The 20,142-nt window shown below is 41.7% G+C and overlaps 1 protein-coding gene across 3 annotated transcripts in view; it reads right to left on the reverse strand.

Moving 5' to 3' along the window:
* BRAF (B-Raf proto-oncogene, serine/threonine kinase) overlaps positions 1 to 20,142 on the reverse strand; it is a 130,690-nt gene that overhangs the window by 47,031 nt on the left and 63,517 nt on the right. For all 3 annotated transcript variants that reach the window (XM_090043302.1, XM_090043303.1, XM_090043301.1), the window contains 4 exons: positions 5,390 to 5,493; positions 4,747 to 4,849; positions 1,423 to 1,571; positions 214 to 333 (listed from right to left, as the gene is read on the reverse strand). In XM_090043302.1, coding sequence (XP_089899428.1) covers positions 214 to 333; positions 1,423 to 1,571; positions 4,747 to 4,849; positions 5,390 to 5,493 — 476 coding nt within the window. The remainder of the gene's footprint in view (positions 1 to 213; positions 334 to 1,422; positions 1,572 to 4,746; positions 4,850 to 5,389; positions 5,494 to 20,142) is intronic.

Genomic DNA, 20,142 nt, shown 5'->3' on the forward strand with positions numbered 1-20,142 from the left:
ATCCTGGAAATGCTTAGCCATGTGCCTACTTTTCAAGTATGTGAATACTCCTATTTACTTCTATGATACCACTGACTAACCAAGTTAAGCACAAGGGCAAGCACCTGGGAACTAACTGTGCAGGTTGGAGAGAGGCTGTGAAGCAATATCCTATATATATGAAGGCAAACTATCAGAATATCGTGTAATTAAACAGCAGGAATAATGTCATACCCAACAGAATCTGAGGGGGGCACAGAGGGGTACGATCCAGATGCTTGGTTGGTGTCTCCTAAGGAAGCCTCCTCGTGTGATATTGGATGGTGTTCAAAGAACTTGGAGACAAACAGCAAACTGTGGGGTAAGAACAGAACAAAAACAAACCTAACTTGTGCAAAACGCAAAAGCTTCACAGCACAATACACTAAGGAAGAAAAAAATTATGGATTAAATTTTGTATTTTACAATAAAAAATGCATTGACACGCTCCTCCAGTTGTAACTTAACTGCAAAGGAGCAAGAGTTAGTGCCCTAAACATCTTCTTGTATCAAGTAATTTTGAAATATCTTTAGGATACTTGAAGCAGTAATGAAAAACCTGGTTGCTAGGCAGTAGAACAAACATGCAAATTTTACCTACATGTTAATTCATAGTAAATTAATTGGAAAGCTGTGTTGATGTAATACTAAGAAGGGACTGCCAAATGTCGTTAAAACTATGGTATCCACACCTCTGAGCTCATTATCTAAAAGTGCCTAAGGAAGCCACAATTAATGCAAGCATAAGGAAGAAGTAAATAAATTTTTCAACAACTAACATTTGGAAGTGTAAAAATCTATTTAAATGGCTTTCCTGAAGCTGACAAACTGAACGGACCCTGTGTTCAGAAGTAAGATGACTACAGACGCAGCATCAATTTTTGTTAGGGAACTTAGTATAGAATAAATTGAGTAAAAAAAAATTCCAAAAAGCCATAGTGGGTGGGGCAGTCCACATCTTTTTTACCTAGTTCTGTGAAACCAGAAATGTAAAACAAAATTCAAATTCAACCTTATGGATCTAGAGAACTCTATGGTATCTGTGGTCAAAGATAATAAATCTGCATCTAAACACTGCAGATAGGACCTATGCATCTCCTTACGAAAAACATTTCACTGTAGAATGATAACTGCAACCAATGGCAGGTTTTTCCTGTGCCATCAAGAAGACGCCACCTTTTCTATGCATCTTCTAAGAAAGGATTTCACAGTACACTTAAAAAAAAAAAAATGAACTGGTTAACTGAACATCAGCATATCTGAAAACAAGAACTAAATTTGACTACTGTATTTTCTCTGGTGCTTCTCTTCACTCAATTATATCTGACAACTGTGTGTGTTATATATGGAAACTCAGCAAAAGTCTGAAGTAAAAAACAAAAGTTAGGAGTTTTGATTACTTACTCAAGCTGGTCATAATTAACACACATCAGTGGGACCTCTGTACTACAGCGTTGGTGAAATTTATAACCACAAGTCTGGCATCGGAATCCCTGGAAAAGCAGTTTTCGACAGAAGTCGCAGAACGCTAAAGTGAAAAATGTCTTTCGTACCTGTGGTGTCAAAAATAATTACAGTTAGATGAGACATTTTTGGTGAGCCTGACACAAATGATTTACTTCCACTAAAATATAAAATGTCATATGCTTTTACTCTCTTTTTGGGTCTCGGAGATACAGATTATATACACAATGAGCAAAAGTTATTTTATACATGCTGGGTACATCTACATGTGCGCTTTACTGTCGAGCTGGCTAATTTGCTCCACGGTAACGCATCACCGTCTAAACATGCGGCACTAGTAAGCTGTAGTAAACCAAGTAACTGCACTGTAGGAGAGTACTGGCCGGGACAAGTTATTTAGTGAACTGAAACACGCATAGACGGTGACTGGAGCTGGCTGGGACACAAAAGTGCTATGATGCGGGGCTGCCTGCTAGCCACCCCCACAGTGTAAACACCCTTGTGCCCCAGCCAGCCCCTCCACAACACGTTGAGTCCCCGGGGCCTCAGCCATCTGGGGCTGCTCCACCCAGGCTCATGTGTAAATGCTGCACCTAGGAGCAATAAACACCTGCGCAAACTGCGCGGTAGTTTATTCAGGCGCATTAATAGTAAGCGTAGACGCAGGCACTGTGGTCTTCTACTTGAAGTAGACTTATTTATCAAAAATTAGGACTTCCTTTCAACAGTTTATCAGACTAAAATAAAGATGATATAAAACAAACTGGATTACAAAAACAGAAGTATTCAAGCCAGAGTTTTCAGATCTGAGTGTCTGAAGTTAGCCATCTAAATTGAGCACTCAGGCAGTGACTTGATTCTCAAAAGTTGTATGTACCTACAGCTTCTACTGACTTCAGCTGGAGAAGGTACTTTCAGCACATCTAACAGATCACATGGACTTAAGCTCCTTATATGAAGATTTAAGTGGCTATCCCTTGTAAAGATGTTATTTTATTTCTGTATAACTGCCACGCAGCATTCTGACATTTATGTGACCTTGTAGTCTTGACTGTTAATCAAAATGAAAGCTTTGTAGCTTTCCACACTTGTACCAAGCTACACACGCGCATATTATAAGTTTCTTTTCTTATCTGTAAGTGTCATACCTGGAGAAACAAAACTTACGTAGAAAATCTACCTAGTAACTATTGTGTAAAAGAAACTATCCTATCCCTGTATGCTTAGCTTATATCATAGCTAGTGTCATAGAGGCAGTCCAACCAACATCTATAAAGAGGCAAAGCAGCAGGAAACAGCAGAGATGACGACTGGACAACCCTTCAGGATTGATCACCCTGTAAGCCGGTCCTCAGTCTCCTCGCCTGGTCGTATCCCAGCGAAAACCAAGGCCTTGAAAATCCAACAATCGACAGCGATTCACTGCGTTACAGTTTTATTATTTTTCATCCTGTTCATGAGCTGTTGACCAGCCCTAGGACTAACTAGTGGGCAGCCGCACCTATCATTGGACTAGTTCCAGTGGTGGAAAGCAAGGGCTTACTAGTGAACCCTGTGGGCCAACAGACCCCCTTTGTATCCAGCATACTGTAACTGAAGAAATATCGGAGACTCCACTTCTCGACTGCCTCTCTTCGTAGCTTAGACAGCATATCTACACTCTCTATACTTATATTTACTGCAACTTCGTTCCAGCCGGCCTCCCCTCTTATTCGTAAGAGGGTGAGGCCAGGTGAGTGAATAAAACAAATTTTTACTTCACCTTATATCTACTCCGTAATAACTTCTTCTACTGACATCCCATCTCAATGAGCTGTTGACCAATTCTGGGACTTAAGGAGTTGGCAGCCACACCCATCATTGGACTAGTTCCAGTGGTAGAAAGCAAGGACTTGCTCCGGAACCCCGTGAACCAACATACATCCCACAGACTTATTATAAAAAAAAAACTAACAACTTACTCTAAGTCGTCTACTTGCGCCAGCTCGGCGAACCTCGAAGACGGTTATAGAGCTACCTCCAATCCCGCCCCACAAGCCGCGCGCTCGCCCGTTCCATAAAGCCCGTGGCTCCCCAAGCGGTGCCGGAATCGCAACCCCGGCATTCCGCGACATCCCTAGGCATCCAAGTTTTTTTTTAAAAAATCAGATTTTTTGGGGGGGGAGAGAGACGGCAAAGGTGGGGCACAGAAAATTCCCATTAGCAGAATTAGTGCATTATGTCATGAACAGTAAGAATGATGGCAGCAAGACTGTACACAAAGTACCACAGAATATCTATGCTAGGCCATAAATTCAAACAGATGTTAATTTTGAAGCCATTCACCTTAAAAAACAAGCAAAAGAAAAAAAAAAAGAGCCAGGATACTTAAAAATAACTCCCCTCCAATACATGCTGGGAATGCTTTTAGCTTTATGAGCAACTAGATGACATCTATAACAAATTCAGGGGATAAGGAACATTCAAGTATCTTATAGTTGAGCAGTAAAACCTGGAAGAGTTTGAAGAAGCAAAATGTGGACATGTAAACACTATAAAACAAAAATTTACTCTCTGTTTTGGTTTTCAGCTTCAGTAACATCACCAAGCTAAAAGTATCCCAAGCAAGATTTCCTGAGTAAAACAAATCCAGTGTTTACCTAACTTTAGGCATTCATTTAGCTGTTCACTCTTTGTGGGATACAATTTAAGAAGCTACAAAACACTGCTTTGCTTTAGATTTTGCCCTTTTTCATGTGATAAACGTGATTTCCATTATTTTCTGGAGCTGCAACGATCCAGATGGGCTCTGCTTAACAGCTTCCACTCACGTACTGCCTTATCAGGTCAAAACATATTTGTGTACCAGCATCAGAGATGATGTCAGCACAGCTCTGGGAATAGTTAGTTCGTTAGTTAATTGCTGCTGTAGAGCCAGCAGGGAAGCAAAGAATACATTTTATAGATACAGCAACACAAAAATAGTCTATTATTACCATCACTCTGCAATGCAGTGCTGATTTTAAAAGTCTAGATTTATAGATTCTGGAAGGTGTATCACATCTAAATTTGAAAACGTTAAGCTGTGTTTTTGTTACTGTCAATTACCTTAATTACAGTAAGCTCTGGTTCACTTGAGCTTTTTTGATTATAACTGCTTATGCAACAATCTACACAAAAGACTTTTTTCATTCAAAAACAAAGTTATTTTAAATTTTTAAAAATTATCAATGTAGATGTCATTCCAGCGAACATTTTAGACATTTCATTAAAAGCAGTACGTACAAAATTGTGTGTGGTAAGCGGCACATTCTCCAAGACTTCCACGTGCAACTCCTCTCCTGTGAGCCAGGAAATGTCAGTGTCCCAACCAATTGGCTTCTTCTCTCTAAAGTGCAAAAAAGCCCTTGATAGTTACCAACCTGTAAGGCTGCAGATCTCATGCTGAAGATGTGAAAAAGCTGTTATTGAGGGGGTTGTGGTATTGTGGAAAGTCTGCTGCCCAGACTTCCACTGTTGGAAATTTAAATGGCAAAGATTAAGTTGAGTTGACCCCAAATAACTGCACTACTGTTGGACAAAGCAGAGTGAAGAGGTACACTCTTTTCAAATCAGCTGTAACAAAAACCTCCGACAATAGAAAATGGACGGTTTCTTGGGTCCAAAAACTAGATTTTTTATACATTCAAAGAAAAAGGTTCTCATGTGACAACCTGCCCCATAACAGTTCCAGTTTACTAATTTGCAGGAATTATTGGGAGCTGCTACCACATGCTGTATTTTCACTTGTATCATTTTATCTTATTCTGATCAGATTATTCGGAATTCATTGAAACTGATCACAGTTGGGTGGAATAGGATCGTGCTGGTTAAGAACCTGAAAGAACCCCAACATGTATAAACAAGACAGATCACACATTCATCATACCCATCTTGTATTCTGTAAACAGCACAGCACTCTGGAATAAGACCTCTCATCATGAGAGCTTTCTTTAGAGTATCCCGGACAGTCACCCCACATCTTGCTGGAACCTGCAAGTCAAAGACAACAAATATTAGAAGACCAGGTTCTTCTACTAAAGTAAATGACTTTTTCAATCCCCATGAAGTTTATAAAGTAGCTCAAAAGTCCACATCTTCAATTTTCACAGCATTTCATAAACTCCTAAATAAAAACCTCCAAAAGTCCTCGGTGTACTGTAGACAAGTTCAGCTGAGTATGACAACACCTAAACCAACAATTTCAAAGTGAACATAGATCTGATTCAAGGGATGATTTTTATTCTTCTCAGCTTGTAACTGGGCAGAGAGACAGCACATCGATAACTACACACTGAGCATACACATAATTGTAAAGAATCTGTGCTGTAATTAGTGATGTGCCATTTAGTCAAACTAGTAAGACCTATAAAATTCAATATGCTAGAAACAGAAAGCAGGATAGGATGTTAAACAGAAAATACCCACTTGAAATCCAGGCAATGTAAAAAAGAGGGAAGTAGCACCAGGTTATACAATGCCCTTGAGACCACAGTGGACGTTTCTGGTTCCAAAGGCACACTTTCCTATTTGTGAAATGCATCTTTTCTCCCCATTTCCTTCTTGAAAAGCTCATCTAACATAAGTAAATGACTACACAGGACAAAGACTGAACCTGATCACAGTATGTTGAAATACACAAGCGACAAGCGAGGACAATTCCTCTGTCCCCACTAGTTATAGGTGTGGTGTATAAAAACCATGTAAACATATTTTGGGCTGAACTGTGATTTAAGTTAAAGTATTCTTTAAACAATCAGAATGATAAAATATATTAAAAAGTAGCTAAATACTAGGGGTGTGCGAAGCCAGCAGTATTCGACTCAGATTTGGCCCGATTCAGGGGACAATGTTTCGATTTGCCAATTCGAATCACTGTCCTGACTTGCTTTGGCTGAATCTGAAGATTCAATTCTGATTTGGAGAATCAGCGATTTGGCCATAGACACAGCTTTATGTTTTCCATATGTACCTCAAGGTACCAGGTGCAGTTCATGAATGCTGAAATGGTGGGGAGGATCAAACATCCCATGGGAGCAGGAGGGGTGGGTCCCCAGTGTGTTTGGCAGCACTCCCAGAAGTTCCACTTCCAGGTCCATCACCAAGCATGTGGGGGACACCCCGGGTACCCCCTCAGACCCAGGAGGCACCTGTCGCAAAGAAGGGGGAGGTCCCCCATGTGCTCCGTGGCAGACCTGGAAGTAGACCAAAAGTACTACTTTTGGTCCATTTCCGGGTCTGCTGCTGAGCACACAGCCCCCACCCCCCCACCGCGCTCCTGTGGGACACTCCATCTGCCCCACCATCTCAGCACTCACAGGCCACACAAGTTATCTCAAGGTATGTAGAGAAAAAAAAAAAAAAAACACCATACATGAAGCTGTGTCTACTATGGCCAAATTGTTGAATCTCTCCAGAGAGATTAATGGGTCTCCTGATTAGATTTGGATTCAGAGATTCAGCCACCAATTTGATTGAGGAGATTCAACTCAATTCAGCAACTGAAGCTTTGTACAGGTCTACTAAATACCTCGAATTGTAAAATGTTACCATTTTAATATTTTGTTGCCACTTACTGATAATACATGGCATGGTCTACTTTTCCTCTACTCTCCCCTAACATTTCACTCAGAGTACAACAAAGGTGTCCCAGGCTTGAAAAATCCTAAGCCTTGACCACCCATAAAGACAATCAGAACACCTCAAATTAAATTAATTATGCTCAACAGAGAGGTGTAATACAAATCCCTCTGAAGTAAATGAAAATGGTTACAGATTACAGCTATCTTTGGACTAGACCACTGAACTGTTGTCTTGCACTTTAGTTTCTAGGCATAGTTAGGGTATGTCTATATCACATCTCCAGCACTGCTAGAAAGTGGCACTGATGCAACCTACCCACCTTGTTCCCATGCACCAAGCCCAGAACTGAGGCAGTGCCCCCCACAACCCCTCTCAAGCATGGGATTCAAGAAAGATATTTGAGGGAGGAAGGGCCAAGGTTGTGGTGTACACACACCCTAAAATACCAGTGCCCTACCTAAAGATGACAATAAAAAGCAGCGTATCCTGTTTCAAGGCCCGGTGGATGCCACCTTACAAGGTTAGGCTACATACTGCATTCCAATCACTGTATATGAATACTCTCCAAAAGAAAGAGATGAAAGACACTCTTTAAATCACAGTGCCTTCTCCCCACTAATGTACAATTGCTTTTTACAGTACATTTTATACGTCTCATCTACTGTTTAAATGTTCAAAGCAATGGGACTTCCATTACTTTCCTCATGAAAGTATTCTACAATCTAATACACCGCAGTCAAAAAAGTTCCTTCTGATATTCAGACTAGCCTTTTTTTCCTTTGTATCCATTTCCTTACCCCTAAAACATACCCATTTACTGACCTAAGGCCTGTCCTATTCTAATATTATAGAAGCCTAAGTCTGCCAGTCTGCCTGTCATGCTTTATTCACACTCTGATTGGCTGATGGAAACAGCCATTCAGAATGCTCCAAACATGGAGGAGCACCGCCATGATTCCAAAGCCACATGAGGACCAGACAGAGGGTGGGGAAGTCAAGGCCAGCAGCACTGCAAGAGACAGAACAGAGGCAGCATGGGGCGTTAGGTGATGGCACTCCATCCCAGCCCCTGCTCCCCATCATTCTTGACAGGCAACTGGCTAGTACTACATATTTTTGTTGGGCTGAGATGGAGCTAAACACAGGAACCAAAAGGGGGCTTCACTCTCTCTCCAGCATTTGCAATCTCCTTTGTGTTGATACCATGCTGCAGTGGGGAGGGAACTAACTTGCTCAGCGACAAGAATGAGAGCTGGTGGGGAAAAGTATATATGTGTGTGTGTATGTATGTATGTGGGGGGGGCGGGGAAGAAGTTTTCACTAGCCAACTAACTACTGAAGGCAACAATGAAACTGAACAAGCAGCAAGAGGAGCGGGTGATGAATTGGAGTGACTGGACAAGGAGACTTGGACTAAGAGCTGGCAGGATGGGCAAGGGGAATAGTAGATGAAGATTTGATGAGGAAGTGAGGCAGAGAGCAGACGTGGTACCAACTGGGCAAACAGACTTGGACATACAGCTATGGAAATGCTGGAGGGGAAACCAATTGAACGAAGAGATTTGGGATGCCATTTGGAACCATGGGAAGAAGAGGCAGAAATCTGACTAGGAGCTTGGAGGAGGTACCCGAATTAAATGTAGGAAGAGTTGGAAAAGATAAAATTAAAACTTTGACAGAAGGCCCAAAGGAAACAAGGACATGTGCATAAGGCAACGGTATAAAGGGGAAGCTAAGGAGCCCAGGGAGAGTTATGTTGGAGAGGATGGGACAGAAGCCAACAGGAAGAGGAGAGGAAAGATGCGGGCTGCAGACATGCATTCAAATAATTTGGGAGAATTCTCCCAGGTTTGTTCTCCTGGTAAAGAAACTTACCCAGCCATGTATACAGATATTTGAATACTAAGGCTCTGAAGAGTAAACAGCTTGGAGTGTTGATACTGTGCAGCCAAGGGAGGCATCTTAGCATGCTCTGCAGGTTTCCTTAGTCTGCCTGGAGACAGAAGGCAGCAGTGCATGTGGCAACTCTGATTGGCTGACGCAAACTGCCTACACAGTTTGTGTTTCCCTGAAACACAAGGCTGGGATTGTGAAGGGGGCATGTGCTACTCCCTGCCCGAGCAAAGGAGTCCAGCAAGTGGACACACTGTCTCCTTGAGTAAGTAGGGGGGAAGGGTACTGGAGAATTGCGTCCTCCTCTGAGAGAAGCCACAGTATGTACAGACATTCACTCTCCCAGGAGAAACTGGGAGTGGCCATTTTTACCCTGGAAGAAAATGCCTGGACATCTGTACACTCCTGGTTTCTCATGGAAGAATGTGGCAGAGGTTGGTGCAGCGATTCTAAACATTACAACTCTAGTGAATATAGATATCAGCATCATGCCACATGACAGAATTTGGTTTTTCTGTTAGCCATGTTTAAAATTTAAGCTACCTACACTGCTTTAAAGAAATATTAAGGTTGCAGTGTCCGGCACTTCAGAATTAAAAATGCTAGAATCTTTATTCAGCCCTTTTTGTACACGTGGTTTAGGATACATATTATTTACATGATCATATTTTTCCTCCCATGAGATTCCCACCTCATTCAGTGAACAGAATGGCATTTCTCTGCACATAAATCAGAGTTGCATACTAAACAGAAGCATTTTCCATAGAACTCCACTTCTTTCCTTGCATATGTTAGGAGGTACAGAGTGAATGAGGCAAAAGAAAAAGGCAGAGAGGAAAAAAGGATCAGTGCAAGACTTAAGACTTCAAACCCAGAAGTCCGATTTGCAGAAATTCTAAGCATTCACAGCTGCAAGTGAAGTCAATGGGAACTGTGCTCTGTGCATGCAAAGTGTTAATTAATTTCCAGTCTTCTGAGTCTACACATCCAACATTGGGTATCCAAAACTGCCATATACTTTAGACCAGGGGTGTCAAACCCAGCCAGCCCCCACAACCCAGATTTAGACTTCAGGGGTCCTTGCAGCCCAGACCTGGATGCAATAGCATAATGTGGCAAGTGGCATCAGACCACTATGGGAGTTAAGGCAGCCATTGCTCACCCACTGCTCCCGACACATCCCCAAGAGGACTCCATATCCCAGATTTTGGGGGTGGCCCCTTCCCCTGAATTCCTGGCCCTCTACGAACTCCGTGGACCAGATAACACTGCTCTGTGGGCCATATCCAGCCCATGGGCTATATATTTGACATGCTTACTTTAGACTATAACTACTTTATTCCTCAGTTTTCCAATCTGTAAAACGGAGCTAAAACTACCTTCCTAGCACAGGGCCCCAGCTTATTTAACCTATGTAGGTAGTATGTTGTCTCGTTGCATAATTCTTTTAATTTACATACGAGATTTTGATAGCAAGTATATCTATTAGCAACTGTGTTGATGAAATATATTCAACAACTAGTCACAAAATATGTCTCTATGAATGATTTATTCCTGTAAATCAGGACTTTAATACAAATGTATCAAGAAAAGTTGAGTGCCTCTTGCTAAAGTAATTCTTTTCTCAGTAGCCTAACATCAGACCAGAAGTCTTTTACACTAGGAGAATCCCAGGAGATACAAAGAGTCCCAGCTATAGCATTCCTTCAAATATTTGATTAGGACTTGCATGCAAAAAGAATTCAAATTTAACTAACTGTTATTTCCTTGACAGGGAAGGGGACAGAGGGGAAAAGGAGGAGGAGGAGAACTGCACAGCTCAGTGTGCCGGGCATCATTTTCTTTCAATCCTCAGGAATGGCTTGCTGCTTAATTTTTTCCCCCTAGTGTAACTTCATGTTATCTTTGATGTTCTGCAGTTCTGAAGAAAGTACAATTTTATCTAGGTTTTACCAAACATCCAATTATCTGAAACTGATCTTTAAAAGGATACATTTAAATTCAAACTGTTTCTACTTATGTTTAAATATAAGAGGATTGTTTTCCCCGCATCAAGTCTCTCTCTCTCTCTCACAATTGGATAAAAGATTTTTAGCTCAGCTTTGGTAAGTATTACGCATTATATTTTGTCTACTTATACCTCAGATATTACAGAAGGAGCATATTTTGAAATATTAGTTAAATTATCAGGCAGACTCAGAACCTGCCCCATTTACAGCTCTAGGAAATTTAGTAAGTTTTTCTTCTTATAGTTAGACCAAATGTCACAGCCACACACCATTTTAAAGTGCAGTCATTTTGGGGGAAGAAAGAAATAAGCAAGGCCATTTTTTTTTGCCCTCCCAAAATCAGGTATTTTCTTGGTAACATCTCAAACCTGAGATCCAGATTGTCCTTTGGCAAATTATATTTACTTTCTCATTCTCACTTTCTTGTAGGACAAATGTTTAGCCATCCATCCAGACAACTACCTGTCACAGCAGTAAAACATAAAATTAACTCCTCCCTGTTAAACCAAAAAGTAAGGGTTTGGAACGTTTAAGAGACACTTTGGAAAAGTACATCATCTTCTATCATAAAATTTGGAGGAAGGCTGCTTTTGATCATTGCTGGAGTGGGTTTGCAACAAACTCCATGCTCTCACTTCTAAACACAGCAACAGTTTCTGAAAATAAATCCTTAATGCAGTTTCAATAGTCATAAAAAGTAGACAATGTTTCCATTACAATAATATTCCCCCCTCCCCAAAGGAAACCTGAATAGAGTTGATCTGCCTTTAAAGGGAAGAAAGTAGATCTGGCAAACTACAGGCCCATAAGCCTAACCTCTATCCTGGGGAAGGTCTTGGAAAAGATTATCAAGGAGGCCATCCTTAACAGACTAGCTGAAGGCAATATCCTGAGGGATACCCAGCATGGGTTTGTTGTGAGTAGGTCTTGCTTGACCAACCTCATTTCCTTTTATGACCAGGTGACCTATCACCTCGACAAGGAGGAAGAGATGGACGTTGCATACCTCGACTTTAAAAAAAGTCATGATCACTTCTTGGCTAAACTGGCTAACTGCGGTCTTGATGTCACCACGATCCACTGGCTGGGGAACTGGCTCCGCGGTAGGACCCAGAGGGTGGTGGTCAACGGGAGCCAATCATCTTGGTGCGCTGTGACCAGCAGGGTCCCACAAGGCTCTGTCCTAGGGCCTACACTGTTTAACATATTTATCAAAGATGTGGACATTGGTGTCCGAAGCGGACTGGCCGAGTTCAAACTCTGGGGTAAGGCATCCACACCTGAGGATAGGAGGGTGATCCAGGCGGATCTAGACAGACTCACGAAATGGGCGGATGATAACCTGATGGTGTTTAACACCGAAAAATGCAAGGTTCTCCACCTTGGGAAGAAAAACCTGCACCATGCTTATAGGCCCAGTAGTGCTATACTGGTTAGCATTACAGATGAAAGGGACTTGGGAGTCATGGTTGACCACAAGATGAACATGAGCCTTCAGCGTGATGCTGAGGCTAGTAAAGCGAGCAAAACACTGGCTTGCATCCATAGATGCTTCTCAAGCAGATCCCGGAATGTCCTTCTCCCCTCTGTACTTGGCCTTGGTGAGGCCACAGCTGGAGTACTGTGTCCAGTTTTGGGCTCCACAATTCAAAAAAGATGTGGAGAAGCTTGAGAGGGTGCAGAGGAGGGCCACGCGCATGATCAGAGATCAGGAAAATAGACCTTATGATAAGAGGCTGAGAACAATGGAGCTATTCAGCCTGGAAAAGCATAGGCTCAGGGGTGATCTGGTGGCCATCTATAAGTTTATCAGGGGTGCTCATCAGGATCTGGGGGAACATCTGTTCACCAGAGCGCCCCAAGGGTTGACAAGATCGAACAGTCACAAACTCCGCTGTGACCAATTCAGGCTGGACATAAGAAAGAACTTCTTCACCTTTTGAGCCCCCAAGGTTTGGAACAGACTGCCGCCGGAGGCGGTTCATGCACCCACTTTGAATGCCTTTAAGACATATTTGGATGCTTATCTTGCTGGGATCCTATCCCTGCTGACTTCCTGCCCCTGGGACAGGGGGCTGGACTCGATAATCCTCCGGGGTCCCTTCCAGCCCAAATGTCTATGAAATCTATACAACTTTACCATTCCATTCCTTAAATTTAAAGACCAGTTTATAAATAGTAACTATTCTTCCACATAGTGATTATTAAAGAGTTCTTTACACCACAGAGGGGATGATTTCAAAGCATGAAAAAGCTAGAAATGGTACTGTAAAAGAGTATTTTTGTTCAATGTCTTCATCAATGACCTGGAAGATGGCATAGAGTGCAACCTCAGCAAGTCTGAAGGTGACACCAAGCTGCAGGGGGAGTAGTAGATATGCTAGAGGGCAGGGCTAGGATTCAGAGTGACCTAGACAGATTGGAGGATTCGGCCAAAAGAAATTTCATAAGGTTCAACAAGAACAAGTGCAAAGTCATGCACTTTGGACAGAACAATCCCATGCTGGGGGCTGACTGGCTGAGCAGCAGCTCTGCAAAAAAGGACCTGGGGGTTACAATAGACAAACTGAATATGAGCCAGCAGTGTGCCCTTGTTGTTAAGAAGGCTAACAGCATACCGGGCTGCATTGGTAGGTGTGTTGCTAGCAGGTCAAAGAAAGTGATTATTATCCTCTATTCAGCACTGGTGAGGCCACATCTGGAGTGCTGTGTTCAGTTTTGGGGCCCCCATTACAGAAAAGATGTGGACAAATTGGAGAGGGTCCAGCAGAAGGTAGCAAAAATGGTGAGGGGGCTGGGGGACATGACTTATGAGAAAAGGCTGAGGGAACTGGGTTTATTTAGTCTAGAGAAGAGAAGACTGAGAAGGGATTTAACAGCAACCTTCAAATACCTGAAGGGAGGTTTCAAAAGAGGATTGAGCTACACTGTTCTCAGTGGTGGCAGATGACAGAACAAGGGGCAATGGTCTCAAGTTGCAGCAAGGGAAGTTTTGGTCAGATATTAGGAAGAATTTTCTTACTAGGATGATAGTAAAACACTGGAAGAGATTACCCAGAGAGGAGGTGGAAGCTCCAGACTTGGATATTTTCAAGACCCGGATAGACAAAGCTTTGGCTGGGATGATCTAGTTGGAGATGGTCCTGCTTTGGAGCAGGGGGTTGGACTAGATGACCTCCAGAGGTCCTTTAATTTTCTATTCTTCTGATTCTACATATGTGAGTGAAATAAAACAGGATTCCCTTGTGTCTGAAGCCATTTGCTGGCAAAGAGAAGTTACTTACTGGTAACTATGGTCCTGATATGGTGTTTCCATGTACACATACTAACTGTGGTTACACATGCACCACAAGCACTCAAGCTTCTATTTTTTGCTTTAGCAGCATCCATAGGAAGTGCTATGGCTTTGCTCTCCCACATACTCCACAACAGAGTGAGAGGCAAACATTTGTTGTTCTTCAAATTTCTTTTCATCCACAGCGTCTTACTCTATTGGACTCTGAGGAAGGAGCATAGGGCCACGTGGATGGATGGATACAGACATGCATACAGCAATACATCTCAAAGAATACTAATACTGGTAAGTAATTTCTCTTTATCAAATGATTGCCCCTGTGCACATCCTTGCTGTGAATGACTCCAAGCAAAGCCCACATACTTCAGGGCAAGTCTCAGAATCCTAACAGAACAACAACTTGAAGATCACATTACCAAACACCATTTGTCCATGAGGCTTCTGCAATGGCTCAGTGTTTGGTAAAGGTATGCATCAAGCATGCAGTGGCCATCCTATAGGTATCAGTTCTGAGCAAGTGACTCTGGGCTGATATAAACTCACCCCTGAATTTGTTGGTTAAACAAATAGCCAGACATGGTGATTTCTTCAAAAAGCCTCACCCTGCAAAGGTAGAATTATAGACAAGTAGAGCTGGAAGGAACCTCCATATGTCATCTAGTTCAAAACCCATGCCTGAGGTAGGATCATCCCTATCCAGGATCATCGTTATCCAGATCATCCTATACAAATCCACTATCTAACCTCTTCACAAAACTACAGTCAGCCTGACAGTATAGAGGACAAACACCCTCACCTGTTGCAGATAAAACAAATGGGCAATGAAGGCCAGAGTTCAGCTCCAGCTTTTTTCTCATCAGCCACAGATGATTAAGTGACCCAAAAAATGGTGGGAGATCATCAGTGCCAGAGCCTCTATGAATTTTAAGAGCATCCTTGCAGGGTAGTACAAAATTAAGAATGGGGAGAACAAAGCAATGTTGAAACCAGCCTCCTTGACCACACCCAAGAATGGGGACCACATTTGGGAAGTAGTCCTGGAACTGTGATCCACAGAAGTTCTTGCCAAACCTAAGGAAATGGACATGCTCAGAGATAATAATTTGGTGCTAGAGGATATATGGTGCCCAAATAGTCTTGGGTCTAGCTTTCCAGTCCTTCCCAGACCATATGGTAAGTGGTCTGCATATGAATGATTTTCCTCGAACAAGGACTCTCCCCAAGCAGCACAAACATTTGGAGTGCTCCTGGAAGCAGGCATGGAACTGTTACAGGATGGTCACAACTTAAATCTCAGTGACAAAGAAGCCATAGCCAGCAACCAAAGGCTTCTTTCTCCTCAAATAAAAAGAAAAAAAAGGAGGGAGAGACTCACTGATTAAAAAGTGCCAGCAAAAAGAGAGAAAAAAAGAGGAGGGCAGCAGAATTCTGGCTGTGCACCAGAGCTGCCAATGGCAGAAGAGTGAACGAACGAATGACAAAGGGAGGGAGGTACAAAAAAGCCATACAGTAGGCAGATGTGAGTTCATCTTCACATCATCATTCTCCCTTCAAAACAAGTGGAGAAAGATTAAGCAGTTATTTAAAAAAATAACTCTAAAAGCTCCAAGCATTCTTGATATCTATATTAATTTTCAGTTTCTCTTTTGAATCTTGTTAAAGTTTATGGTCTTAACTTAATGTCTGATATAACAATATGTTCAACTATAGCTACATGTAATGTTAAAAAAGCCCCACACACTTCCTTTAAGCAATTCTGAATTTGCTCTCTCTCCATTTCATTGGATCCCACCATGCTATTATATGCTGAAACTACGAGCACCAGGATCTATCTTCATTATACCACTGTTGTTTTATATATTTTGTTTTTCATAATCCCTCTTCATGTCCTCTTTAATGTGAAGAATCCCAAACTTCACTGAATTTTTCTGTCATTCATAACTCATCTGTCACTGAACTCCCACTAATTCTAACATCCTTTTTGAAACATGGTGGCCAAACTGCATACAATATTTCATACGAAGAAACATTGGTTTCTTTGATGACATACCATACTTATTCTCTATAGTTCATTTTGCAGTCTACCATACTTTTTTGTTTCCTTTTTTTAACAGTTTCAATTAGAGAGAGATTTATTCTCAGAAATATTTCAAGGGCACTAATAATTTCTTTACAGTCCAGTAAGGTGCGAATAGTTCAAATCTTCCCCTCTAATATGTATTCCTTTGGATTTATTAAACTGAGTTTCATATGCTACAGCTAGCACCCATTCACTAACTTTATGGTGGGCTAAGGAGAATACCTAGTTATACAGGCCTAACTAGACACAAATTCCTGAATAATTATGGCAGGCTGTAAACTTTTACCACTTCACTCCTCAAGTCCTTTCCAGATTATTAACATATTTAAACAATAATCTTACTACATAATGTTTATTCAATATGATACTGCTAAATTCTTGCTACTATGCAAACCCACCTTATATTAGCCCTCTGTCATTCAGTTTTAGTCTTTCAGGTAGTGAGACTGACAGCAACAGGTTTCAGTATTAATGCATCAAAATCAGTGCTGTTTACCTGAAAGTTACTGGTGGATTCTACCCAATATGGTCATATTATGCATCTCCTCTTAATAACTGCAAGCTTTCAGAGTCATTTGGCAAGTCTTTATTGCCACAGGTTATAACGGAACTCAGCCTTCAATACACGATGGATAAATACGTGGGAATCCATAACTGGCTTAATATAAATAGGTTCTGTCAGTTAAAAACAGGGTGGAAAATAAAACCAGTGGGTTAATTACTTTGGTTCTCTGAGGAACAACTCTTTATACCTGGCAGGTTAAACTGGTAAGACTACTTAAATATCTACAGAAAAATCAAGGGTTACAGTTTGAAAAATTTGGAAACAAATTCACAGGACATGCTTCAGAAAAATTCAAATCTAGAGGAAAATAAAGTATGTGTAAAGACCCAAATTTTTGCCCAAGCTGTAGGAGCAGAATGGTAGGAAGAATCCAACTGTAAATTGCAAAACAAGTTTGTTTATACCTTACCATTTAGGTAATAGCAAAGAGGGAGATCTGGTTCTCCCAGTTTTCACATCCCTGCAAAAAGGAGCAAGTCACATGGTCCTTTTATTACAATTAAAGGGCTGGTGCTCTAAATTAGAGAGAAAGGGAGGGAGGGAAGACAGAAGTGAGAAATCTGAAAAAGGAGTACCATCAACCCTAGGCAGAAGAGTTCCAACATCTCTCCTTAGTTTCTACAATTCCTGCATGCCTTAAAGATAAAAAGGGAACTGGGAGGAGTGGAGCAGCACTGCTCTTGTTGCCTTCCCCAGAGCAGGATCCTGGTCTCAGGCACTAAGGAAAGCTAGGGAGAGAAGCAAGCTGCAGACTTGGACTGCAGTCTGTGCTGCTTCACCTCCCTGAAGGACTTCTACTAGGGGAAAATTTCTCTGAAACTTCCCCTGGTAAAAACTAAACATCTGTACACAGCCTCACTTACTGATTCCAGCAGCCATGCTGATCCCTCACCTGACTCCTTTGCCGAAGAGTTTCTTCACCCTCACCTTTCCACATAACCTATTCAAAGTCCTCACCAAGCACTGCTCTAACCTCTCTGCTGCTGAGCTCCTTTCCTCCCAAGAACCTGATTGTTTTCAGCATCACCAGTCAAACAATGAGGCTAGAAGGGGCCTCAAGGGTCACCATGCCCAACCTCCTGCACAGATGCAGGAAGGAATGCTCCTAAACCACCTCCAATAGATGCTGATCCAGCTTGTTCTCAAAAACCTCCAATAAAAGGAGATTCACATCTCCAGGCAGGTAATCTATTGCCTTACTGCTCTTAAGACAAGGATGCTCTTATTAAGATTTAATCTAAACTTGCTTCCCTGCAGTTTAAATACAGTCTCTTGCCATGCCCTCTCTAGCAAGGGAGATCAATTCCTTAATTTTCTTTCAGACAGACTTTCAAATGTTTGAGAACTGCTACTATGTCTTCTATTAATCTCCTATTTTCCAAATTAAACATACATAGTTCCTACAGCCAGCCCTCATGCAGCTTATCATTTTAATTGTTTATCTTTGCATCTTCTCCATTTTTTCTACTACCTTCTTAAAAAATATAGTGCCCCAAAGTGGACAAAGTACTCTAAGGTTCAATGAATACCAAGCACCAATCACTTCCCACCCCTTACATACAACGTTTTATTAATGAAACCCCAAATTGCTTCTTCCTTTTTCACAAGAGCATCATACTGCCAACTTGCACCGAGTTTGAGATTCACTATAACTACCAGATTCTTCTCAGCAATGCTACACTGCCAAACTTATCTCCCATTCTGTATTTGCAAATTTGTTTTTCCCTCTTATGTGCAGCACCTCACGATTTGTATTTATCTTCGTTGAATTTTATTTTTGTCTATAGCTCAGTTCTTCAGATTTATCCAAATCCTTTTGGATTTTAATCCTACCCTCCAAAACACTAAAAAAATTGTCTCTGTTTTGTGTTATCTGCAAATTTGATGGAGTACACCTCTGCATTCCTCCATCCAAGTCATCCATAAAAGTGTTAAACAGCCCTAAATTCAAAACAGACCCCTCTGGGACCCTACCTGACATGTCCTCCCAGTTTAACATCAATCCATTTATAGCTGCTCTCTGCTTGCATCTATTCAACATACAAATGCATCTAATGGTAATTTTGTCTAGTACAAATTTCTCCACTTTCCTTATGTGAAGGTCATATTGGATTGTATCAAAAAACCCCTAAAAATCAGGATGCATTCACCATATGCCCCTCATCCAAACTGGTTACCCTGCCAAAAAAGACAAATAAGTCGTTCGTTGGCAGGTAGTAATCATTCCCTCCCCCTCCAGACATTTACAAACCGACTGCTTTATAATTTACAACTTCCCAGGTGCTGAAGTCAGGCTGATGAGTCTATAATCCCCTAATCCTACTTCTCCTTGTTTAAAGAAGGGTACTATCATGGCTTTCCTCCAGTTCTTTAAGACTTAACCTGTCACATTTGCAAACTAGAATTGTGAATACTGCCAGTGGTTCCAAGATTTTTTCAGCTAGTTGCTTCAGCATCCTAAAAGTGAATTCCATCAAACACCACCGACTTAAATTCAGTCCAATTTGTCAAAAATTCCGCAGCATATTCTTATAACCCGCACTACTTGCTGTTCTTTGTTTACATTAATTTCACCAGGCATCTATTCACAGTTATTTTTTTGGATGGGAAGGTGAGGAAGGGAAAGGTAAAGTAGACGTTTATCAGCTTCACCTCCTTTGCATCTTCAATGAAATGCTCATCTTCTAAACACTGGACCAGTTTCCCTGGTCTTTCTCTCCCACCTGACACATTTGTAGATCCACTTCTCGTCATCTAACATTTCTTGGCAACTGTAATGTGCTCTTTGCTTTTTCTGTCCCGATTTTGTCCCTACAGGTTTGTGCCACTTCTTTGTGACTTGCCCTTCCTTTCATTGTTTGCACATGCCTCTTGATTTTCAGGTCCTTCAGAAGCTCTTTGCAGAACCACACTGATCTGTTATTTTTCCTCTACAATAGAATAGGTTAAGGATGAGCCTCCAATAAAATAAGTAAGATCTGTTACACCTTTTTCACTTCTTTTTCTTTGAATTGGTCTGTGCATGAGGCCTTACTGGGGTGCACTGATAGATAATTTTTGGGCCAATACTGATGGCCGATTTTTAATGAGCCATATCGGCCGATACCAATCCGATTCCAGTATGAAGACAGGCAGCTTGGAGAGCAGCGTCCAACTGGTAAGTCTGTTGTGGGGGACAGGGCATGGGGGGAGGAAGGAAGATCGAGGACCCCGCAAT

This window comes from Crocodylus siamensis, chromosome 4 (genome assembly GCF_052110815.1).
Source record: "Crocodylus siamensis isolate JL-2025a chromosome 4, ASM5211081v1, whole genome shotgun sequence".
NCBI lineage: Eukaryota > Metazoa > Chordata > Crocodylia > Crocodylidae > Crocodylus > Crocodylus siamensis.